This window comes from Girardinichthys multiradiatus, chromosome 19 (genome assembly GCF_021462225.1).
Source record: "Girardinichthys multiradiatus isolate DD_20200921_A chromosome 19, DD_fGirMul_XY1, whole genome shotgun sequence".
NCBI classification, from domain to species: domain Eukaryota; kingdom Metazoa; phylum Chordata; class Actinopteri; order Cyprinodontiformes; family Goodeidae; genus Girardinichthys; species Girardinichthys multiradiatus.
Window position 1 is genome coordinate 8,716,770 of NC_061811.1, and position 24,909 is coordinate 8,741,678.

Consider the following 24,909-nt stretch of genomic DNA (forward strand, 5'->3'; position numbering starts at 1 on the left):
CTTCTTTAACATCTATTCATTTTATTTTATGACCTATTTATTAATTATCATAGTCAGATTCTATCTACCTTTTGGTTTTCTGGGTGGTGATTGTGTGCAAGTATCACCCATTTATTTACTGACGTGTTGCTTCTGTGTGCAGTTTATTATGAAGGTGTGAGCTCTTTGATATATTTATCCCTCATGGAGAGCCAAGCCTGAGTCTCCAGCATGACGTCAGCGTCGGATCAGTGAACTAAAACAATCAACCTCTCTCCTCTGCTCCTGTTCCCGAACCGACCGCTCAGGCTGCAGAGGCTCAGCTCCAAACCCCCCCAGACTCGGCGAACACACACCCGGGTCCAGCAGCTGCGTTGCTGTCGTTGTCTCTCCACTTCCCACCCCCCCTTCCTCCGCACTCGGTTCTCGGCGCGACCATCCAGCCCCTTACAGCACCAGAAGGAGCAGAACGGCACCGTCTGTCCGACCACACGAACCAGCATGTCTGCTCAGCCCGGCGAGGACCTAGGCTCGGAGGGGAGGTGGTTCGGGGATGACCGTGAGAGGAACGGCCTGATGGGAAACACAGCGCCCAGGTTCGGGGAGGAATTCAAGCCGAGAGGCGGCGATGCTACGGCCGACCTGGATCATCAGCAATTTCATCCTTTCCAGGCGGACGGGAAAAGGCCCCCCGTTGCTATGGAAACTGCATCCACAGGTAAAACTTGTTCTTATAGTGCCAGACCCAAATATTCAGGCCTATAGGAGGAAGATTTGGTCCCAACGCACCAAAACCAAAAACAAATCGCGTCGCTGTTCCGGTGTAAACAGATGGCGTCAGTTTGTCAGGTTCCCACAGGCGGCCTTAATTTCCTCTGAAGGTTAAAACACAGCTTCAACTTTAGACCTCAAAACAAACAAAAAGAAACTTTTAAACGCGGATCAGCGGTAATACAGAAATTACTGGGATCTTAAGTGAATCCAGACCAACCGGAGATATGGTGTAACCTCATTTAGCCTGCATCAGGCATAATAAACATGATTACTGCTCCATAAAACGCAGATCTACAGGAAGACTGATGAGATGCACTAATTAGACTGTTCTAAAAACATTCACAACGAAAACAGATCATCATATCGTCATATACTGCTTTACACACAATGACAATATAGGTTGTGTGAAGCAAGAGAATGAGAGTGAACAAAAAACAGGCTTTTCATTCACAGTGGGATTTTATAATTCGTCTGAATGAGCCTGAACCCATATCAGGATATCACCAAAGTTATGTTTACTGCAGATGTGTGTTTTTGTTGAGATTATACAGAACTCAGTGTGAAGTCTCATCCTCTGCTCTGCTCAGGTTGCTATTTTTAATCCTCTGGTAGCATGGCTCTCTATTCGCTTGGTGAGCAAAAACTCGAGCCCTGCACATTTATTCATGAATCCACTGAAACATTCATGATTGTGCTTTAAAAAAAAAAACTGACCAATTTCCTCTTGTGTCCGCTCAGGCTCTTTCTCTTGCTTTCTGCGGCTGGTCAAAAACCCTTATTTGTTTCCCTTTTGTCCCAAAAAAACAGCAACAAAATTCTTGTTTTATAGTGAAGTACTTAGCTTCAGTCGGCTGAGCAATAAATGGAGTAGGTGCTATGCTCTGATAACAGTCTGCCAGACCGGCTGTGTAGGTGCACGCAGACAAACAGTTTATTTTGGTTCCTAAAGAGAAGGGAGAGTGTGATGTTGCTGTGTCTTTCACTGAACGGTCTGAGGGGAATAATCTGCCCCGTGTCTTTGCTCTCAGTGAGAACGTTGCATCAGATCCTGCAGAGCAGAGTGGACACGTCCCTCCTAACCAGATGTAGTATCCTCTGATCGACCTTACAGACCCTGGGTAGTTCCAACAGCCTCCCTAAACTGCATCATTAAAGCATTATTTGAAATGATTTTCCTTAGTCTTTTTTTTTCTTTTCCGATGCTAGAAAATACTTTCAGCCTCATCTGTCTGCATCTCTGAATAATTGATCCATGCCAGTCCTAAATCTTCTTAACGGCAGTGATCTACCCGCAAGACCCAGATAGTGCTGACTTCATGTGCACTAAATTACCCCAGGGCTGGACCTTATCCCTGGATCTTGGGCAGAACAGAACCTCTGTGTCAGTATAAACCCAGGACCAGTGACTTCCTGTACCTGCTGCTCGCTGATTGACTCAAGCGGCTGCTGATTTGGGTTTAAGAGCTAGCAGAGCTGGATCTGAAGACAGAGAATATTCTGCTCTAAGATGCCAGCACCAACTGTTTCACTGTCAGAAGACCTGTCGAGGAGTCGATGTTGAACCCGGGTATTATTGGAACAGTGGCGATTGGAGAAAGCTGTGCACTGGCCCAGCCCAAATATGGTGGAGACTGTCTGGCTAGACTGTCTCCTTATGACAACCATTCTCTAAATGTCTCAGTGGTGTCTCACTCTGACTTTAGGATTAAACTGTAAAACAATATGAAAAGTAATCTTGCTGGATAAACTGGGTTCTGTTTCAATGTCAGGTGCATAACAATAAAACAAAAAAAGCTTGCTGTAATTTCAAAGGTTAGATGATAAACAACAACAAAAAGTTACAGAAGATAAAAACAAGATAGCCCTGTAGGTTGATCAGGTTCTGTGGATTTTTCTGTTTGACAGCCCATCAACCTCTGCCACTCTTCTTCTCTGACTCAGCACTGAGAGCTCGGCTCAGAAACTGCCCAGTGTTTTGCCACTTGCTCATCTGTTAACAGATTTGAGCATTTTTAAAACCTTATGGGTTACATTTCAGAGACTGTCCCTAAACAACCCAGAGAAATCACTGGCTGGGGGCAGTGAACTCCTTCAAGGTTACAAACATGTCCTGAAATATTCAAAGTCCTGCGAAAACATCCCTTTCCAAAACTTTACCACTTTATCACATCTAAAACCTTCTCATAAATTATGCATTGGTCACTTCAAAAGCTTTCTTAGTTCCAGTCGAGCAGAAAAAGATAATTCACTTTCAGGATGATCATTTGACACGTATCAACATACGTCTATATAAAAGATTTGATACCATCTTGAGATTATTTCAGCTCAGCCTAATGCAATAAGAAAGGGTTTCTGCAAACACATTATGGTCGAAGTGACGTGTGCATATGTGTACATCTGTGTGTACACGTGTGCGAAATGTCACACTTTTGAACATCTGTTACACCACCTGTGTGTTTTGGACCAGTGGCATCAGTCATGAAAAACCACCTTATGTAATTCCAGCATCTGATTGGTGGATTAAGCCTGAGTCGTTGTTTCAGGCAGCGCATCATCTCTGACAAGGACAAAGCAGCAACCTGCATGTCTGGCTGGCAGAGTCCTTTTTCATATCTTTTAGATGGAGGAAGCACTTAGAGGACTCCGCGTAAAACAGCACTGTGCACTTGTAGAAAACTACTCTTCTCTCCCTGGGGAAAGTTGGGAGGCGGGTGGGGGCAATGCAGGATCTGTTGCAACACAAGGCGGCAGGGTGGAAGGGGAGGGCCACTTAATGGCAGGAGAAGTGAGGTTGGGATGAGAAGGCTGATAGTTCAGATGTTGGGAAGAACTAAATCACGCTGCATGTTAAACACACATTTGGTTGTTTTTCAAAGAAAATTATTCAGAGGCATTGAGGCATCCTGGTTTGTGCTGCAGCTTTGTGTGCAGGACTTTGACTTTTTCAGTTTAAAAACACTGGAGCAGTAGAGAGTTCAGTACAACATCTAGATATGAGTGAGTCATAATTTGTAATGTATTTAGATCCCATGCATTCATCCCAAATAACGCCATTAAAATCCATCATCTGAAACTTGATGCCGTGTTTATCCATCTCTTCAGAGCTCTGTCGTCTCACAGTAATCCCTGAGCAGACTACTGCCAAACTCCTTCTGGGATTACAGTGCAGCTACTATCAGCAGTAGAAATAACAGACCATGAGCATTTTTCTGTTTAAGTGTAAACTCCACCACCCTGCATTCCTCCCTTCATATACGCTACCTAATCTCTGCTGAATTGTAAGTTTAAAGTTGCATTTAATTTGCAGACACTCAGCCTTGCTCTCTGTTAATTCAAGCAAGAAAGCAAGAAAAACACAATCAATACAGAATAAAGCAGGTGGATGCAGCTTTAGACTGGCTTTGTAATAATTTTCTCCCACTTGATTCATCTTCAACAAAGAGTGCTGAAGAATAGTGTTCGTCCTGCATGGCTTTCAGTAATTTTTTGAAGAATGGTGAATACATCATCGTTTTTTAGAGTAATTACACATTCCTGTTTTGTTGAACCGATGCAGTAGAGCACCTGAATCTCTCAGCTGTGTTATCGACCTCTGCTTGGAGTTTTTTCTGCCATCAAAAGTCAGCCTTTTGTGCTCCTAACCATCTTCAGAAGCTCACCGGCTTCAAAGTGGAGCAATTAGTGACTCGTATTCATGTAACTGTGCTTCGGCATATACTTTAATCAATGCATTACTAACAAATACATCACAGATAGACCTTTAAGTGGCTTTTATTGAATCTTTTTAAAACTCAAATTAAAACGTCAGTCAAACATTATTTATCAAACCCATAGTTGCGCCGGTTTCTAAAATCATAATTTAAAACTGTTGCAAGCAGTGGGGCTTAAAGGTCAGCTCAATGCCATGTCCTGAAGAAGACTTTTAAGTCTCTGCAGCTTTGACTGCAGCATCCAGATATCCTGGATGTTCCCTGTTATGTCCTGTGCATGCATCTTCTGGAGAAAACCTCTGATTTTTCAGCAGTGTCTTTGTCAGCATCGTGTTCTTATCAACTATGCTTTTTACGGGCCTCAAACAATCACCTTGAACTTTTATTTTGCATATAAAAGCTAGGGTTTGGCTTCATCATAAGTTCCTGAGTTCCAATCCCCGTCAGATATTTTAATAGAGGCAGCATGAGAAAGAGGGGTACCAGATATAAAAATATAACTCATCTGTCAACTGTGCCCAGAACAAGTTTTCTATTGATTTTATGCATGTACAGTCTGGAGCCCTTTCCAACATTGTCAAATTATAAGGTAAGATTCAGATTTAAGTACATACAGTCCAATTCAATCCCAATTATAATGCAGTGGCTTTGTCTAAAAAAGAGACAGTTAAACTGTGACTGATTGAGGCAGGTGCATCTTATATGGAGAGAAAAAACTGAGAAAACACAGAGTTTAAGGCAGCAAAGGTCATGGCCCCTTCTATGACAGGTTATCATAGTTGACCTAATAAACATTGTGATGATTTTTTTTTTTCCCAGTCACTGTTATACCAGCCTCATTACTGGTCTTTGCTTAAAGATCAGCAAAGACCAGACAATACATAAAGGTGGTTTATAAAAGAAAATGTCCATAAAAATGTTTTATTTGCTGCCCAACCTGAGGACTGCTTTTGCCACCCTTGGCTGCAACAACAGCCATCAAGCATTTGTGATAACTGGCAATGAGACTTTTAAATTGCTGAGGAGGAATTTTGGTCCACTGTTGTTTGCAGAACAGTTTTAATTTAGCCACTTTTGTGGGTTTTAAAGCATTAACGGCCAGTTTGGGAGCACCGTACTTCGACTAAGCCACTCTAAGACTTTGATTTCGTTTTTTTTTGGACTTGCTCAGAGGTTGACTTGCTGGTGGGCTTTGGATCATTGTCCTGACCTATAACCCAAGTGCTTGAACTTCAAGTCAAAAACGGAAAACCAGACATTCTCCATCAGGATTCTCTGGTAGAGAGCAGAATTCATGGTTCCATCATTAATGAGACGTTGCCATTTCCTGAAGCAGGAATGATGTTCTTTTCGGAAATGCGAGAAGTTTCACGCCAAATGTAAGGGGCATCTTCGAAAAAGTTTCAGTTCTGTGTGTTCCAATTTTGTCCAATGATCTTTTGGCAAATGTGAGACAGGTCTTTTGTCTTCCTTTAGCCTTGAAACCCAACTATGGATGCTATTTCTGCCCAGGCTCTTGCTCATTGGTGAATCTTTAACATTGACCTCAGCTGAGGCAAGTGAGGCCTGCAGTGCTTTAGATGTTGTTCTGGGTTCCTTTGTGACCTCCTGGACAAGTCGAGCTCTTGGAGTAATTTTGGTAGGCTAATGTTCCATGGTTCCTCCATTATATAATGATAATGGCCAAAGTCTTAGAAGTGATATGAAAACACACCACTAAACAGATGCAAAGTATGTGTAACCAGTTCTGTTTATAAAGGGTTACAGTATAAATGTTATATTTGCAAAATAATAAGTTATATAGTAGCTTCGCTTCCTGTTATACATTTATTCTAGAGTGTGGAAATATTAGCTTTTTAAACAACTCACATTAAAACCTTGTGGAAAAACACCAAAACTCATACGATTTACTGTCAAAAGCACAGATGGCAGTGAAAGCGGAGCCCAGTGAGCATCTTGATGGATTGTTTTCCACAAGGTCAAACTGTGAAAGAAGACTCCTGAAAGATAACACTTCAGCTGATAGGGCCCTGGACAGAGTAATGTGTTCGCTACAGAGTCACAGATGCTTCTGGGAAAAACTGAAATATTCCTGAAAGCTTTATTGGACTCTGAAGTAAGACATCACAGTTTGAGGAAAACAGCCCAGTGAAATCTCTCTTCGAATTTGCTGAGATCTGCCAGACATTTTTACTTCATGGTAAATCTTGTGTTTTTTATCTCCAGCCTTTCATACATCATCCCTTGTTTTTTGTTACTTGGCTGATAATTGGGAGCCTATGCTTTGGTCTCGCACTGACTGTCACTCTGCATTACTCTCAGAGGTGCACAGCATGCGGAGGACAACAAAAGGACTTCCCCTCCACAGTACATCCACCAGGACATCTCTATCTAGCTGCCCCATCCTTTCAGCGACCACAGCATCAAAACAATTCCTCTGTTGTCAAGCCCAATTACATCTGACTCCACTGAAGTGCTCATTTCAGCCTTTTGGGTCTGGGTGTTGTGTCACATCAGCAGAAAACTAAATGCCCTCAATCTGCAACAAGTTTGTCCAACTGAAACTCTCATTAGCAACATATCTGCAGGCTTTAAGCTGCTGGAGCCACCTTTTGCAACTGCTGGGATGTTTATCACGCTGCAGCATAGAAAGGTTTGATGAGAAGTGGGTGGAGGGGTGTTGCCTGTGGTCAATCGGATTACAAGCAATTCCCAGAGGTCACCCTTCTTTGCAGTGTTAGTGCTTCTTGCTGCACGGCACTTAAACATACAATCAATGATTAAGATAGTGTTGCCAGGGCGATGACTGATGAGACTAAGAGGATTATACACTGGTCGACTTTAGCAAGACATTCAGAGCCAACGTGTCACAGATTACAGAAGCTGCAGATGGAGATACTCGCTTCAAAGTGTTTAGACCTATATTGCTTCTCTTCTGCCTGTTGAATCTCAGGATGGGTGTGCAGTGTTTCCGCCTCAGTTCTGTGGCCTGATGTATTAATGACTGAGGAAGCAGCAGAAAGGAAGGGTGGCGGGGCTTTTTAGAGGAAGCAAAAGGAGGGATGGGACGTCCTGACCCGTTTGGCCTCCTGTCCATCAGTCTGGATCCTTCACAGCTGACCCTCAAGGCCTCTGTTTTAACTCTCAGCCCCCCCATTCCCCATATCCAGCCCAGCAGGAGAACTTGGCCTATTTTTAGCAGCAACCGCTGGCCTGGAGAAGCAGAGAGCAGGAGGAGCTCACTTTATGGATGCAGAAACACTGACTTGTAAACAGTACAAGTTGCTATGAATCCAGTTGCTACGAGTGCATTTTAAGAGTCTGCACTAATATTAATATTTATCTTCACTTGATTTATTTTTCCAGTTAGAGACAACCAAGTCTGCTGTTGGAAATAAAGAAATAAACAATACTTGTTCTGACCTTCGGTTAAAAAAAAACGTTCAAATCCCCCCTGCCTGTGGTTTATCAGAAACACAAAGATCTTGTTAATGTTGCAGCTTTAAAACAAATTGAGATTCAGCAGACAGTTCATCAAGTCATGTTTCCAATCAGTTCAAACATAAGGAGAAAAAAAAAAAAAAAAAAGTAAATAAGATGCAGATTAAACTTTATTATATATTTGGTAAATTAGATCATTTGCCATTTAACTGGGTAAATTTAATAAACTGACAAATTCTGTTGTGTTTTTAATCTGACTTCAGTTTTGAATGAGGTCCAGTTAAATTAAAAACAGACGTAGGAGGAAGGAAAAGTGCTTTGTTATTAGACAACACCTGCTTTGTCTCGATGTAGGTATGGTGATGTCCACAGTCGCCACATGCTTTCTCAGGATGGTTTAGCTGAGGGAAAGTAGATCTACTGTTCTTCACATGTTTCTGTTTGTTTGGGATTTTAAGTGATATCTGCCAGTAAAGTGTTAAATGTGAAAATTAACTCATTGAACTGTTCCAAAAGTTTGTTTAATGATTACTTTTTCACCTTGGACCAGTTAGGTTTGGATAGCTGACTGTAGCTCATCTGAAAACTGCATTTTGTATGAATTCTGGTTTTCTTTGTCTGATAATAAAATTTGACTGATAGATTTAGGTGTGACAAAATATGTAAAAGGCCTCCCTGGACATTTAGGATATGTGAGAATAAAAATATGAGATCACTTTGTTTACACGGTCATGTGGCTCTTCCAACATCTAATGTGTGCCGTACAGCAAAAGACCAGGGGCCGTATTCACAAAGGTTCTCGGAGTCCTCCTAATTTAGCCTAAAACGTCCTGGCAAGGACTCCTAGCTAGGAGACGACAGAAATCCCCATCTTAGTGAGGATGTGTGGTTGACCTCGTTAGGTGAGACGCTGTCTTCTAAGAGTTGTGACTGGTTGATGCAAAAAAACAAAACAAATGCACTGCAAGTAATCAATGGAAAGAAATGAACCAATCACAGAATTATGACTGGATTCAGATATGTGTAGATCATGATAAAACTTAGCAACATTAAATTGTCACAGCATCAACATTTTTGAACGTAGCTTATTTACATGCTCATAATTTTGATTTGCTTATTAACTCGCCATGCTGGTCGTTTTCATACTGCATCTATTTCATCTTAATATTAAAATTCAGCATTTTACTGTGATTGCTGTCTTGTATAACGAGGCTTAGTTTGGTAAAATGACCAAAATAAAACTGAGAAAAAAAGGTGGAGTAAACCGAACTGAACAGAGGAGCAGAGCCTGAAAACAGGAGTGTTGAAAGGTAGATTTGGTCCTGGGATCACGGTGGGAACCAACAGGTATTCCCAGCAGATCAATGCATCGTTCCCTCTGCTTTCAGCACCAGGCTGGACTGTGAGCAGCTCTGGATCCTGCTGCATTCAGAGGCTAGAGAGGAGATAGCAGAACACCAGAGAACGTCTCCACAGACGTGGAGCGTTGGAGATGATCATTTAGGCTGCTGACATCATGTATAATACAGCAAATACTGATTCACCTCATTTACATCTTCCTTCTATGGATGTAGTACTTAGATTATTGTACTTTATCTTGTCTAGTTTGTATTTATGTATATTTATATATTTTGTAAGTTTTAATATTGTTTGTAATTATGTTAACTTTTTATTCATGGTTATTCATTATAATTTCTATTATTTATTTATCCTTCCTAATATTATCTTACTAAAGGTGCACTTTTAACCTCCCCTGTTGTTTAAACTATTTCATTTCACCCTAGGGGGATGATAAAGCTAATCTTTATATTAATAATTGTATGATTATTATACAAGTTTATGTGCTCATTTACTTGACTAATAAGGGGGTGGATCGCTGCACGATTGAGCTGGCATCATTTTAATAATTCAATGTTCATAGAATATCCCTCCTTTCTCCATCATCTCTGCATAAGACACTCTAGGCTCACTCAAAGTCCTCCTCACTACTCTTAACATCTCTTCATGTTAGGAGCTCTCTTCAGGTCTGAGATGCTTTGTGAATAACTTTTCTTACAGAGGGAAAATTCTAAGAAAAATCGTAGAATTTGAGAAATTAGTGCAGGAGCACTAAGCAGGCTAGACAATATACAAGCCTTTTAAAGAAATATCTGCAGTCAATTTATGTCTTTTCAGAGAAAATATACAATGCACGACCACCCGGCAGCTTGCTCAGTAACAGGACTCTGGAGTTAAAGAGACGATCTAATGTTGTGCCTGGAGGCCAAACCAACTCCTGAGGGGTTCTGTGAGCGTAAGATTAGGAAAAATTAGAAATTGAACAGCTGAAATAATTTATTATGCAGGAATGTGAAAATGCTGCTCAGCTCTGTCTGACTACAGTCACAGTGTGATGGTAAAACACAGGTGATGCAACACAAAACAAAACCTTGACCTAACTCCCTGTGCTCATTTTGCTTCATCGTTTAATGTGCAACACTGTTTTTATAATGCTCAACAGAGTGTTATACGGGGAACAGGTTGCATGTAATGTTCGTTTATGAAGCAGTGCCACTGGTTTCTGAGTAACTGCAGGACTAGTAATCACAGATCTCAGATGTGGCTATAGTCAGTCCTTTACTGGCTGGTTTAGGGACAGACTTCAATTGTGTTCAGATGTTGCTTTTTGGGGGTCCAAACAATCCTCCGTTGTCCATTATTGGGTACAAGCACCCTTTGTGTGAGCACGCTGCACAGCCAGACATCCAATGTTACTGTGTCCCAGCCTGTCGGTCAGGCTGCAGCAGCAGCTGAAACACATTTTTGTTTAACCGAACGGTTTCATTAATTGGACTCTGCCTGCTTTGAGTCCGAGAGCACAGTCAGTTTTTCTGACTCCCTCTGTCTGTTTCTGCAGATGATCCCATGTCTGGCCTGTTTAGGAAATCCATGAATGACGAAGGTGATGTGTACACCTCCCTGCTGTCCAATCAGAGCTTCACAGCCTACCTGTCGGATGACTTGAAGCCCTCCAACCACTCTGCTGGCTCGTCTCCCCTGGACGACTTCACCAGTGACACCTACAGCTTCACCTCCAAAACCAAGACCGCTTCCACCTTATCTGACATCCCGAAATCCCTTCTGGGCTCAGACAAGACAGATTCCTACAACTACATGGATATCAGCCATGGGGAGGAGCATTGTGGGAGCAGGGGCTCAGCTGACCATGACTTACTGGGGAGCTACATGGATCAGAACCCAGGAAGAGATGAAGATGATGAGGAAAATCTCGGTCCAGCACTGGGCTCCCACTCCTTCCCTTATGTGGAGGACCCCTCTGATGAAGAGCTGAATGACTACCGCTCCTACCGGAACCTGGGCAGCACCCCACAGACAGCCAGCCCAGTGAAGATCAGCCTGACCGGGTCCCAGCCTTCTAAAGCCGAGCCGCAGCTGCTCCCCTCTCCGGTTGGCGTGTCTGAGCGTGAAAACGTCCTGAGTGTGGGTCTGCAGGGGGTTCCCATGGTGACCCTGTCTGAACCAGAGGACGACAGCCCTGCATCCACTCCTAACGCTTCACCAACAAGTAGGTCCAGACCAACCTCAACCATCCGTCATGGAGAAAATGGTTTTACTGTAGTTTTATAGTACAATAACTCAAAGACAAGGGAGAAAATTATTTAAGATAGTTTTAAGTGTTAAATAAGTAAATGATAACATTGTTTATGTCTATGAAGTGAAACTGATTTGTTAGGTGACTATTACAACTTTAATGTATTTAATAATTATTCTCAATTGTTTTTAATCAAAGACATCAGTTCTGAAGGATGAAATTTTACCTATAGAGAGCAATCGACTATAAATTAAGAAAGACAAAAAGGTTCTAGATTCTTATCAAAATGAAAATTGTTTTGATCAATTAAATTTCAGTCTTATTTTTCAATGGTTTATTTCCTACTGAATTGAATAAAAATAAAAACTCGAACACTATTTCTACAGACTCCTACAAACCAAGAACGAATGTTAGGACCGAAAAACAACCTCTTGCCTCTCGGAACAGGACTGTATTACAAGCAGATCCCACACTCATGTTTCTCAGCTCATCTGATGGGAGAATCTCAGCCCGACAGCCGTTATTCCGGCTAGGATGTAGCGTCTAGCTCATCACTCCCAGGTCATTCGATGTGTGGATGGGATCCCTCTTTGGATCGCTCCACAACCAAACTGGAAACCAAGAAAATATACTCTTAAGTGTAAACATTCTATCAGTGTAGATAAAACTCCCTGCAGCTGCATTCCTATCTAGGGTTTACTGCATTGAATCATTTACTGAACCACCCATTCATCCATCCATTGTCCATATACCTGCTTATCCTTGCAGCATCACCGCCAGTGACCTACTTCGACATATTAACAGACATTCAGAGAAACATTCTTTAGAACGTAGAACTTCAGGGTTGAAATGACTCAAAGACACAAAATGTTTGGCCAAAAGGTTCACCAAGGAAACTGTGATGGAAATGCGTATGAAAGCTTAAATCAGGTTGTTTGGGGTCATTACATGTAAATAAATGACAACACTGAATCAAGAAGTATAATAATAATATTCTTATATAAATAATAAAGCTTATGCTTGAGTAAAACAATCCCCATTATGAGACAGCCAGACATGCCGAGAGCTTCACATCATTATCCAAATAGTCCTATGGGTAGTGCTTGTAGAATATGTTTAACTGCATTAAAATAGATAGGTTACGTATACAGTTAGTGGAAAAAATAGGATTCCTCTCTTTACCTAAAGGTTAAGGTTTTCTGATTGGAGTTGCTAATCAAGACACCAATGCTATAAATTTTCTCTTATCTGTTAACAGGGAAACAATTTTCCTCTGAGGACATGTTCAAGGTTGAGTCCAGAAAGCCTCCAGCTTCTAGAAGCAACCAAGGCCCAAAACCCAGCAGCAGGGACCACGAGGGGAGCAGCGCAGAGTCCGGAGACTCAGAGATCGAGCTGGTTTCTGAAGAGCTTCCCAAGGCCAGTAGCCACTCATTTACTGAGGAACCGAAGAACAAGGTGACCTTCAGTCAGCCCAACAACCCCTTTGACGACACCCCAGTTACCAAAGCTGGCTTTGGGCTTGCTGGTAGCCCTGCTTCACCCACAACCTACAGCATTCTGAGGGAGGAGAGAGAGGCAGAGCTTGACAGTGATCTCATCATCGAGTCTGCCTCAGAAGAAAGCCCCAAGAGAGAGCAGGGCATTCAGGGCCCCAAGCAGGGAGCCCCCCTTCCCTCTCCTCTGGTTTCCTCCACCAGCCCTCCTCGCAGCACCCCTAAGGCTGTGCCAGTCCAGCCACTGATTGCTGAAAAGGCCAAGAACCCTGTCAAAGCAGAGGAGGATCGTCCCAGCAAGCCTAAGCCTCCGACTGCTGCTGTGCCTCCAGAGGTGAGATCAGAAAAGCCACAGCAGGATGACATGCACAAACCTCTCCAGCAGGACAAGGAAGAGCTGGGAAAACCTGCTGTAGCCATGTTGTTGGAGGGCTTCAACAAACAGAAAGGTTAGTGCTGAAATCTATTCCTAAATTAAGGGCTTGATAACATCAGGGTGTGCGCTTTTTACAGGAGTGTAATTAGTGGAACATGGAGTGTTGCTGAAATGTCTTCATGGTCAAGCAAATTTGCATTTAAGGAATGAACTGCGACATCTGTGAAATATAATGTTATTGGGATGTTCCTCAGTTGAGTGGGCGGATCTGTGTGGAGTGGGAGGAAAGTGCTGCTGCTGTGCTCTGTTCTCATATGCTGCCCCCTGGTTGTATATATTGGGAGAAAATAAAGCCTCTAGAAAATAAAGCTTCTAGAACTTCGAGTTCGGATAAAGCTTTTATTTGCATGTTGGCTCTTTTTTACTGTTTAATATCACTTTTTACCCTCTGATTGTTACAAAAAGTCAGGCATGCATGCTGCAGCCAGCAGGTAATGGTGTTTAGATGTTGATACAGGGCATTCTGACTCCTGGTTAGCTTGTAAACAGCAAACTTACATAATTATTTGTTATACCTTCCCTGCGAATCAGAAAATTATTTCTGTCTCCAATCAAACATAATGTTTGCATGTGTGCAGGGACTTCTGAAATGCTCCAGTTACACATCAAATGGATCAGTTAAATGGTGACTTTTATGAATATTGCATAAATGAACAACAGCTTCATGCTGTCCTGTTTTGTTTGTTTAGACTGACAGAAGGTTCTGGAAACACCAAAAACAGGTCATGTGAATTATTTTCTCCACCACTAGAGGGAGCAGGACAGCTTTGTTGAAGATCATCAGATATGTATGTCATTGGTCAGAGCAATTCCCCACCAGCTGCTATAGCAACAGTGAAGGGGGAGCATGCTCAGTCAGAGCTGTTCAGTTTGCTCTGGGTTGGTGTTGGCATGGAGGCAAATGAGGCGGCAGAAAAGCAGAAGGTGTGAGGTGTGGCAGTCTGCAGGGGAGGAGAGGACTGGACATCAAAAATGGCATCAACACTGAAAACGTGTGAGCTGAGCAGCTTGTTTTCAGTCTACTCCAAACTGGGACAAAGCTAATATCCTGCCTTGCGTTTTCAGAGCTCCATTTGCCGTCCAAATACGGTCCAAGGAGGACATCATAAAACTGAAACACATCCTGAAGATGCCACACAGGAGCTAAAATGCTCTGTCTAAAGCATGAATTATTAAGAGCTTTGCCTCTTCCATTACAAATGAGACATAATGAAAAAAATGCAGGAATTTATAGCAACTATAATCTTTAAATAAATAACAGAGTTGGATGTTTGCCATATTGTTACTCCGCAACCATTTCCAGTCTTCATGAAACCCGTTTCATCCAGTCTGCTGAGCCATGTGACAGCAGACTATAAAAAAGGCTTCTTCAGGCTCAGAGCATGTGGGAATGTTGTGTTACACCAATAAGGATGCTGCTAATGAATCTCCACAACACACTGACATGTCTTGAGTGTGCCAATAGAAGAAAGTGAATGACATGAACCATTAGGTCTTCTTACTCTGAAACATTTCTTTATAAGACAAAAGAACCGCCACCACAGCCACCCTCTGAGTCGTCGGGGCTTTAAATCATTGCATGGACGGTTTGCTGCAGCAGAAATGATGCTGTACTGTTTACAACATGCCAGCCCCCCCCCCCCACCTCCCGCTGCACTCCCCCCCCTCCCAACACACCAACATACACGTACGCACTCTCCCTGCTCCTTCTGTTCCAGCCAGTGCCGCTCCACAGCGTCAGTCTTTGTGCTCCGAGAGTCGGCAGCACCTTGGAAACCTCTCCTCTCCTCCCTCTGTACCTCCCTCCTCAACATCATCTCAGCCTCTCTCCCCCCATCCTTCCCACCATTCATGCCTCTCTGTGAGATGACTGACTGAGTCGCTCCTGTCGAAGAGTAAAACGGAGAGCGTGAAGAGACAAAGAGACGGAGGGACCGTGGACTGAGCCGACCAGCACCATGCAGGCCGCTGCAGACGTGACAAAGAAGGAGTGCTCCTGGAGCAGCTGGAAGGGCCAGGGTACTGACGTGTTTCTGTGTTTTTGTTGCGGTTGCTCCTGTATGTAGGTTCAAGATTGTATGAGTCTGATGCACGTGTCTGTTTAATGCATATGCACATTTATCATTTAATAGTGAGAGTTGGAGAATGAGACTTGCTCCTTTATTTTGCATGGACACACCCTCCAACAGATTATATCTGCTTCATATCTGCATTCAAAGAAAACAAAGAGGAGAAGTGATGAACGACAGTGTTAGCTGGTTTGGAAAATGGCAGGCTGCGCTCCATCTGCTTTGGGTGCACGCCGATATCGATTCAGTGTTATGGACCAAGGCGTGCCATTGTTGATACCCCTGGCTGTTTTTATCTGCTGATATTTGATGAAATGAGGCGGTCAGACAATCGGATGGTGCTGACAAACCGTCTCCATGGTAACCAGGCCACACCCATCCTGATTACATCAGGCCCAAGTCCTCGGCCACCACGGCAGCCTGCAGAGCATCCTACGGGTGTTCGTTTCCGCTGAACGGATGGTTCTCAGAGGGGCCAGCAGGGAAAAATGGCGCCGCTTTAACCACACTGTTCTGTTCAGCTGTGCAGTAATACAGAATAATGTATTCATTGTGTTACAGCAGGGATCATAGGATCATCTGACTGTGCAGATCTGATCTCTGGAGACATCAAGACATTATGTCTTTACATCTCCTAGAAGCTCCTGATCAGAGATTAAAACACACCAAATAAATGCTGATAGGAGCTGAAATGGATCTGATTTATGTTCTCCCCTGAAACATGCACAATCATTTTTAAAGCTGCCGGCGTTTTGTTTCGTCATCCTTCCTGCTGAACACACGACTGATTCAGCATCACTAAACGCACGTAGCCAAATCAGACTGTGATGCAGACCCACCCTTAAAGTGATCAGAAGAAATGCATCCTCCAGAGGGGAAACAAACTGCTTATATGTCCAATAGCCCCAATCCTCATTGATTTATATGACAACACGGTTAAAGTGCTGAAACTAGTTTGTTAAATTGACATTTTTCCCAGCTGGGTTAAACACTACGCTGTAGCCCACCTTTCTACTCATTTCTAAATATTTGTTTTCTATTAAGGAGTAGGGCATTGTGTGCGCGTATATATATATATACATACACACTAAATACTTTTATTGGAAACAAACAAAAGTATATTTAATTTTTATATATATATTAATTTTATAACTACGCTTAAGGAAGGAACACTAAATTAATGTAATAGCTTCCTGAATATTGCATAGAAAAGCCCTTCCTCCTCTTCTGCTCTTAACACTGGGAGCATTAATAGTTACTATCAGCATGTTTGCTCAGGTACAGCCTGCAGTCAGACATGCACATTATTTTAAAATGGTTTTGTGGATAAATATATTTTTCCAAAAAGGCAACTTTTTCCTTCTTTTGAGCAAGAGAAAAGCTTAACTGCCTTATTTGAGTCAGCTGATGGGCAGTGTGCAGCAACATGTGGAGGAGGGACAAGACTGTGCTACATATATACTTCTTACAGCCGGAATAAATTATGGTCACTCTGACACTTTCTCAATCATCTCATTAAGAATATCTATGTGTATATATATATATATATTTTATGTAAACAACAAATAAACCTGAAACAGTAAAAATGAAGCTTTAAATCTTCAATTCGGAAAACTTTCAGCTGAATATTTATATTATCTGTGTAATGGTGTTATGCATCACACAAGTAAAAAATACCATCTTAAAGCAAAAAACATGTCTGACTATAAATTCATCTCTGGTCCCAGTCTTTCTGCAGATCCTCTCAGTGTGGCTGAAGGCTCATTTCAGCCCACAAGGTGATTTAATTAGGTCAGGCTAAACTAGTTTCACTACAGAATGGGAGGGTGGGGTAGGAGATGATATTATTGTCAGCCGTGTTAACCGTTTGATCTGGTTTTGGCTCGTAGTGAGTGTCGAAGGTACCAGGCTGCTCTGGTTCTGCCTCTAAAGTCAGATGTTAAGGTCTGGGTGGCTCATTTCTCTGATAAGGACCACGTTCAGTGAGTTCCTTTAGCATGTCTGCAGCAAATAAGACAGTTGAGGTTTGTAAGAGGTAATTGTTTTCAGGACACCTGTGTTATTTACAGTTTAAATGTGAAGACTCCAGGTGGCTCCATCTCATTCACTGGCTTTAGGGAAGTTTAATGTCAGAAATCTCTTAGTTTTTGTCTGTAAAGTTTATCTACTTTTTCCAACAAGTTGACTTGAATATGAGGTTTTGGTTTGAAGTTAAGAGTTTAGGTTATTTTCTCAGAAAATCTTAAGGCTTAGTCTATTTACAGGGCAACAGTTTTAGTCCTAATGGCTCGTAAATATGAGGTTAATCTTTGAACAATACATGTCAGATTACCTTCTCAGAAAATCCTCAGGTTTTCTGTTTTAAAGGACATATCTTTAGCCTTAGGTTTGATACAGGCTGACATTTGCTTATAGTAACAGATTGAGTGTTGTTTAGCCGTTTTTCTTGAAAGTATTTGCTCACGGTTGGGCTGTTGAAGCAGCCTTTGTCTCTGCCCTCCATGATAAAAGGGAGTGTCTGTGTTTCTGTGCTGTTTGGGTTCAGAGCTGAATGATGAGCAGCTGATTCTCCACATTCAGAGGGAATGAATCTGTCCATTCCCAGAGGAGCGCTCCCTCCCCGCCCTCCTCTTCTCTCCCCATCACTTGCTGAGCAGTGGGGAGAAAATGGAGCATGGTTACTATGGTAACTGCATCAGGCAGATCCCTGCTAGTTTAAAGGAGCTGCAGTCTGCGTGGTTTTCAGTTAAGCTTTTTCGTTTCATGCGCTGATTTACGCTTCCATGGGAGCCAGACTACATTGGGCAGGAAAGACCTAGGAGTCAGAATCTGTTTGAATGTTTGCCGGACTGCACCGTGGATCAACCACACCCCGTACATATACCCCCTCCTTCTTAAGATCCCCTACGCTCAGGCAAATGCTGATTTGCTGTGGGAGCCGGTGCCCCTCCCCTGCCGTATAGGGGGGCCTCCCCTTCCAGTGCTCTCCTTTTGTCCGTGAATAAAGCAGCTGCTTCGTTCCTTGTTCAGCCATGGGAGCCGCAGGTCAGTACACACTTCTGATACAGAAAAGCTTTTCAATCACATCACCGAGTTTCTCCCACCAGAGCAGATTCTGCAATGTTCTCTATATGCGTGTGTTTTCTTAGATACTATCTGCCCGTGTGTGACTGTGACAGAGCATCTCAAATCTTTGGCCACATTTTGTCAGTTTGTCAGAGATGCATGTGGAGCAGCAGTTGTTACTGAATGGCTCAGTTTTCCAGCTTTGATAGGAGAAGGTCATGGGATTATAAGAAACGTGCATTGCCGTTACACCTTGCTAGAACAACTCATGTGCAGCGGCAGAGATTATTTAAAACCCAGGGAGCTGTTACCGTGCAGATCCAGCCAGCCATTCCGGCTTCCACAGACGCCTTTTAGCGGAGAGTGAAAGATGGCCGTCATCACTATGCTGCTCACAGCTCCATGGCTAAAATTAGAGCGGACATGCAGGCAGGCAGCTTGAGACACCCAGGAGACCTAAGCAGCAAACCTTCGTTCATCTCTGATATGAAACTTTACATGAAGTTGGAACCTCTCCCTGCCCTTTTATTTGAATATGGAGGCTTTCCTGGCTGATACCAAACGATGCGTTGTGAACCTTAGTTGAACTGGGACCTTTAGTGTGCTAAGGGAGGAGAAACAGGCCTGTAGCCACAGCAAAGGACCGTGTCGGCAGCCGAAGCTGTAATGGTACACTGAGCTAATCCTCAGTTATCACTTCTCCTTCGTCTTTGGAAGTAGCTTTAAATTACAGGCCCTAGCAGCCAAAGATGGTGGAAGGGAAAAGGCACAGTGGGATGAATGAGAGCCTGCAGGGATGTTGGGGTGTAGACTCTGCACATGTCCATGCTTTAAAGTATAACTGTGGCGTGTCACTGTATTGATGCCTCGTCATCCCTCGCTGCTGATCACTGCAGCTCGGACGGGTTGCAGTGAGCCGTTATCAATGACCTCCTGATTGTGCTGCCTCTTCTCAGACCTGCAGGTCAGTCATTAACAACCCTGGGAGCAGTTGCTGCAGGACGAGAGTGATCATTGTATGTATGTGTATATACTGGTCCTTCTCAAAATATTAGCATATTGTGATAAAGTTCATTATTTTCCATAATGTCATGATGAAAATTTAACATTCATATATTTTAGATTCATTGCACACTAACTGAAATATTTCAGGTCTTTCATTGTCTTAATACGGATGATTTTGGCATACAGCTCATGAAAACCCAAAATTCCTATCTCACAAAATTAGCATATCATTAAAAGGGTCTCTAAACGAGCTATGAACCTAATCATCTGAATCAACAAGTTAACTCTAAACACCTGCAAAAGATTCCTGAGGCCTTTAAAACTCCCAGCCTGGTTCATCACTCAAAACCCCAATCATGGGTAAGACTGCCGACCTGACTGCTGTCCAGAAGGCCACTATTGACACCCTCAAGCAAGAGGGTAAGACACAGAAAGAATTTTCTGAACGAATAGGCTGTTCCCAGAGTGCTGTATCAAGGCACCTCAGTGGGAAGTCTGTGGGAAGGAAAAAGTGTGGCAGAAAACGCTGCACAACGAGAAGAGGTGACCGGACCCTGAGGAAGATTGTGGAGAAGGGCCGATTCTAGACCTTGGGGGACCTGCGGAAGCAGTGGACTGAGTCTGGAGTAGAAACATCCAGAGCCACCGTGCACAGGCGTGTGCAGGAAATGGGCTACAGGTGCCGCATTCCCCAGGTCAAGCCACTTTTGAACCAGAAACAGCGGCAGAAGCGCCTGACCTGGGCTACAGAGAAGCAGCACTGGACTGTTGCTCAGTGGTCCAAAGTACTTTTTTCTGATGAAAGCAAATTCTGCATGTCATTCGGAAATCAAGGTGCCAGAGTCTGGAGGAAGACTGGGGAGAAGGAAATGCCAAAATGCCAGAAGTCCAGTGTCAAGTACCCACAGTCAGTGATGGTCTGGGGTGCCGTGTCAGCTGCTGGTGTTGGTCCACTGTGTTTTATCAAGGGCAGGGTCAATGCAGCTAGCTATCAGGAGATTTTGGAGCACTTCATGCTTCCATCTGCTGAAAAGCTTTATGGAGATGAAGATTTCATTTTTCAGCACGACCTGGCACCTGCTCACAGTGCCAAAACCACTGGTAAATGGTTTACTGACCATGGTATCACTGTGCTCAATTGGCCTGCCAACTCTCCTGACCTGAACCCCATAGAGAATCTGTGGGATATTGTGAAGAGAACGTTGAGAGACTCAAGACCCAACACTCTGGATGAGCTAAAGGCCGCTATCGAAGCATCCTGGGCCTCCATAAGACCTCAGCAGTGCCACAGGCTGATTGCCTCCATGCCACGCCGCATTGAAGCAGTCATTTCTGCCAAAGGATTCCCGACCAAGTATTGAGTGCATAACTGTACATGATTATTTGAAGGTTGACGTTTTTTGTATTAAAAACACTTTTCTTTTATTGGTCGGATGAAATATGCTAATTTTGTGAGATAGGAATTTTGGGTTTTCATGAGCTGTATGCCAAAATCATCCGTATTAAGACAATAAAAGACCTGAAATATTTCAGTTAGTGTGCAATGAATCTAAAATATATGAATGTTAAATTTTCATCATGACATTATGGAAAATAATGAACTTTATCACAATATGCTAATATTTTGAGAAGGACCTGTATGTATGAGACCAGGTCAGGTGATCCTGAAACCACCTCCAACCAGCAGACATGCAACACCACCCTATATGAACGTATCTCAGCAGGTTACGGTGAACTCTTATCTCCTGCAGAGGACGATTCATTCTTAGGAGTAAAAAGGAATGAAACCTTTGTGCCATCTTGCCACTTGTTTCCTTGATGAAGAAGCAGCTGGGTTAAACAGGATCCTGTGACAGCCGCAGCTCCCTGAGGAAGCTGGGTTATCAAGAGCTTCCAGTGGTTTGACCCAAATATGAGATGTGTAGTGCACAGTTGCGTACGGCCTTTTAAAAGACTCGGTCCAGGTAATTGTGGTTATAGAACGTGAACTCCTTCTGTGCTTCCTCCCCAGCAATTGACCTCCTCTACTGGAGAAATGTGAAGCAGTCCGGTGCCGTGTTCAGCAGCGTCCTTCTGCTCCTGTTCTCCCTGACCCAGTTCAGCGTGGTCAGTGTCGGAGCCTACTTAGCTCTGGCGGCACTCTCTGCCACCATCAGCTTCAGGATCTACAAGTCCGTGCTGCAGGCTGTGCAGAAGACTGATGAGGGGCATCCTTTCAAGTGAGAGAAACGGGTTTATTACTGCCGTGGATTTTGTTTAGAATCCAGTGAGACTGAAATGTGTTTTATTATTTTGTTTCCAGGGGTTATCTGGAGATGGAGATCGCTCTGTCTCAGGACCAGATCAGTAAATACGCCGATAAGATCCTGCTGTACAGCAACACCTGCATGAAGGAGCTCCGCAGGCTGTTTCTCGTACAGGATCTGGTGGACTCTCTGAAGGTTTGCGTCATGATTTAACTCCATCACTGCTTTCCTTTTATTGCTGCTGAGATGTTTGCTTAAAGCTCACTGTGCTTCAGTTTGCAGTTCTGATGTGGCTTCTGACCTATGTGGGCGCACTCTTCAATGGCCTGACACTGCTCATCCTAGGTGAGATCATCTCTCGTCTGGTTTACCTCTGCTTTTTGCAAGTACTGCTGATGACTCACATGATGAAGTGTTTTACCGTCATTTAATCGAAGCTTCTGGTCAGACTTTCCTGTAAAATCAAACTCACTTTAGATTCAAGTCAAGATCACTTTGTTTCTTTAATCAAGATAAAATGCACCCTCCTAAAAACAAGCTTCCTTAACGACGCCTCTACTGCCATCAAACAGGGAAAGCGATCAGTTCTCATGTGCATCTTTTTGTATTTTTATTTTTTACTCTTTATTCATGTTTTTTTTAAATCGGATTCCTCATTCAGAGGGTTTTCCTTGTTTGCTGTTCAGCTGCAGCAGAATATTTAAACAGGGATCCTGTGCCGTCTGGAAAATGATGGGATTAGATGTTGGTATTTTCCAGGTCTGGATAAGTCTGGAAAAAGAAAGCAGTATGGAAATATTTTTATTTTTCAGGACGCTATCCCCTATCCCATCGTCTCCTTACTTCTGTGTTGTTTATTCAGTCCTTCCTCAATTGTATCATTCCTCCTTCATTATTTCCTTCCTTCTATCCTTTTTCTTTTCCTCCTTGTTCCTTTCCTCCTTTTCCATCCTTGTCTTACTGCCCATCCATTTATTTCCTTCCTTCATTACCTTTTCATTTTCCCTTCCTTCCCTGCATCCTCCGTCCATCTCCTATCTTCTTTTGTTCTCTCCTACTTTGTGCCTTTTCTCCTTTTATTTATCTGCCATAAATTCGAGCTGAACTTTAGCATTTTAATATTTTTTTCTTTAAACTTGAAGGACAGGAAACAATGAAAAGCAGAGTCTGGAAAATCATAGAATTTTTGCATAAAAATCGTATCGAAACCCGTGAAAACGTTGCAGGAGCTCAACAATAAAACACGTGAAAGTGCTTTGATAAGATGACCAATGTAGACTGGAATTAAAATGTAATTATTCAGAATCTGTCAAAATTATTCTTGTGCCTCTTGTGATGTCATCAGCCCGAATTCAAACAGTGCAGAATTTGCTGTAAAATCCTGCAGTAGATTCTTTCTTTATTATCCTGTTTGTTTTTCTAGTCTGTGTAACAAAATGTAACACTGGTTTGGTTAGGATCTTTAACGAAAAGACTTTCTTCTCGCTGAGCTTGTTGTTTGACAACCTTTTCAGTTTGAGTGAGAAGATCTGATGGATTTTTCTGCTTTTTTAACTATTACTCCTTATATTCCTTTACAGCTGTGGTGTCCATGTTCACTTTGCCTGTGGTCTATGAAAAGCATCAGGTAAGAGGAGTAATATGTCAGGTCAGTCCTCGTTTGGAAGATCTTGTGCAGCCTTTCAACCGGTCCGTTTCTGTTTATAGGCCCAGATTGATCAATACGTGGGACTAATACGGACCCAGGTCAACTCTGTGGTGGTGAAGTAAGTCAACGCAATGCAGATTTTATTTACCCCTAAATTGTTTTGTTTGGGTTTGAGTTCGATTGAAGAGATTAGAGAAGTTTTTGTTCAGATTAGAGTCACCAGGGAAACTGCTAAGGCAGCAGATGAAACTGAGGTTTTTACTCATTTCCAACTGTTGCTGTAAGAAGCAGCTCAGGTTCATTGTGCCGTTTTTAATATATAAAAAACAAAAATGTTTAGATGTTCCATGGGACAAAGAATCGGGTTTTAACTTTTGGTTTGTAGCATGTTCTGAAGCTGAATTCAGCAGCGTGTAAGCACTGAGCTTGAAAATTACAGCAAAAAAAAGTTCCCAATATACCTTCGCTCCTTAAAATGAATGATAAAACCTCACCTCAAACTTCTTGAAAACAATGCATCAAAGTACTCACTCTCTGCCCAGGATCCAGGCGAAGATCCCCGGGGCCAAGAGGAAGGAGGAGTAATCCTGGCCATGTCACCTTGAAGCCGACGGTCCGGTCCAGCTCAGAGTGGGGCTGATCATCATCTGTGGGGCGTAGTGCTTTGTCATCTTGGTGTTCTCTGAAAGCATCCACTGGAGAAGCCTTCACCCTGTCTATAGCAGTCTAACACTAACAGTCACAGTACGTGTATAATCCTGCTTCTAGGTAGACAACTACACAACTCAAAAGACAAAAAAAGAACCTGTTTGTGTTGCTTATTATGAAGTGCATGAAGTCGAGCCTTGGGTAAATAATATTTGATATCTTTTGTGCAGTTTTGAAAATCACGCTACATTTTTGCTTTGCAGTGCTTACCACGAGTTGTAGGGTTTGGCCCAAAGCGGCAGAAAGCCCACAGACTTCCTCCGCTGCCAGTGTTCATTACTGCTTCATGTCTCTGAGTTAACAGTCGGGGCTTTTCTCAGTATGTCAATATATATAAATAATAATTTCCTTTCAGTGTTTCCAAGCACAAGATAATTTATGATATGCGTGTTAGATGTGGTTAATTGTAGGAGTTTTGCTCTTTGTAATAATCTTAAGGAACAACACACACGCTCACGTTAGATACTGTTGTACAAGTATGAAGACAAGAAGTATCTGGTGATATTAAGCTTGTTTGAATAACTGTCCAACTTTGTATTTTGTTCAGCTATACTCTGTAGTTTAGACCCTGGACTCTTAACTATTTGCACTTACAGTATGTATTTAATTACAGGAATAAAAAAAATAAATGTACCTTGATGTAACATCTCCTCAGCCACTTCACTGATTACTTCCTACCAGCTGAAGCTGAGTGTCTGAACAGCCCTTCAGGCTAACGCTGTCCTAGTGAAGCTCTCAT

General features: G+C 42.8%; 1 protein-coding gene and 1 long non-coding RNA gene across 4 annotated transcripts; one reads left to right on the forward strand and one right to left on the reverse strand.

Moving 5' to 3' along the window:
- The first annotated feature begins 219 nt into the window (after nt 1–219).
- rtn1a (reticulon 1a) lies at nt 220–24,814 on the forward strand. 3 transcript variants are annotated; one of them, XM_047346071.1, is made up of 9 exons: nt 220–697; nt 10,801–11,469; nt 12,755–13,441; nt 21,580–21,787; nt 21,871–22,009; nt 22,090–22,159; nt 23,395–23,441; nt 23,522–23,580; nt 24,005–24,814. In XM_047346071.1, the coding sequence occupies exons 1-9, from the start codon at nt 481–483 to the stop codon at nt 24,045–24,047; spliced, it is 2,139 nt and encodes a 712-aa protein (XP_047202027.1). In that variant the 5' UTR covers nt 220–480; the 3' UTR covers nt 24,048–24,814. The 3 variants fall into 3 exon arrangements, with proteins under 3 accessions (XP_047202027.1, XP_047202028.1, XP_047202029.1); XM_047346072.1 differs by lacking the exons at nt 220–697; nt 10,801–11,469; nt 12,755–13,441 and adding an exon at nt 15,131–15,447; XM_047346073.1 differs by lacking the exons at nt 220–697; nt 10,801–11,469; nt 12,755–13,441 and adding an exon at nt 18,324–18,542.
- Nucleotides 22,457–23,381, reverse strand: LOC124855922. The gene is made up of 2 exons (XR_007035185.1): nt 22,658–23,381; nt 22,457–22,585 (listed from the first exon to the last, which is right to left on the reverse strand). It is a non-coding gene; the product is annotated as an uncharacterized LOC124855922 (long non-coding RNA).
- Nucleotides 24,815–24,909: the final 95 nt, after the last annotated feature.

Bases quoted from the DNA above. Each gene is read 5' to 3' on its own strand.
- rtn1a (XM_047346071.1), top strand. From the start codon at position 481: ATGTCTGCTCAGCCCGGCGAGGACCTAGGCTCGGAGGGGAGGTGGTTC. The intron at 11,470-12,754 runs GTAGGTCCAGAC...ATCTGTTAACAG, and splicing joins TCCTAACGCTTCACCAACAA to GGAAACAATTTTCCTCTGAG. The intron at 13,442-21,579 runs GTTAGTGCTGAA...CTTCCTCCCCAG, and splicing joins GGGCTTCAACAAACAGAAAG to CAATTGACCTCCTCTACTGG.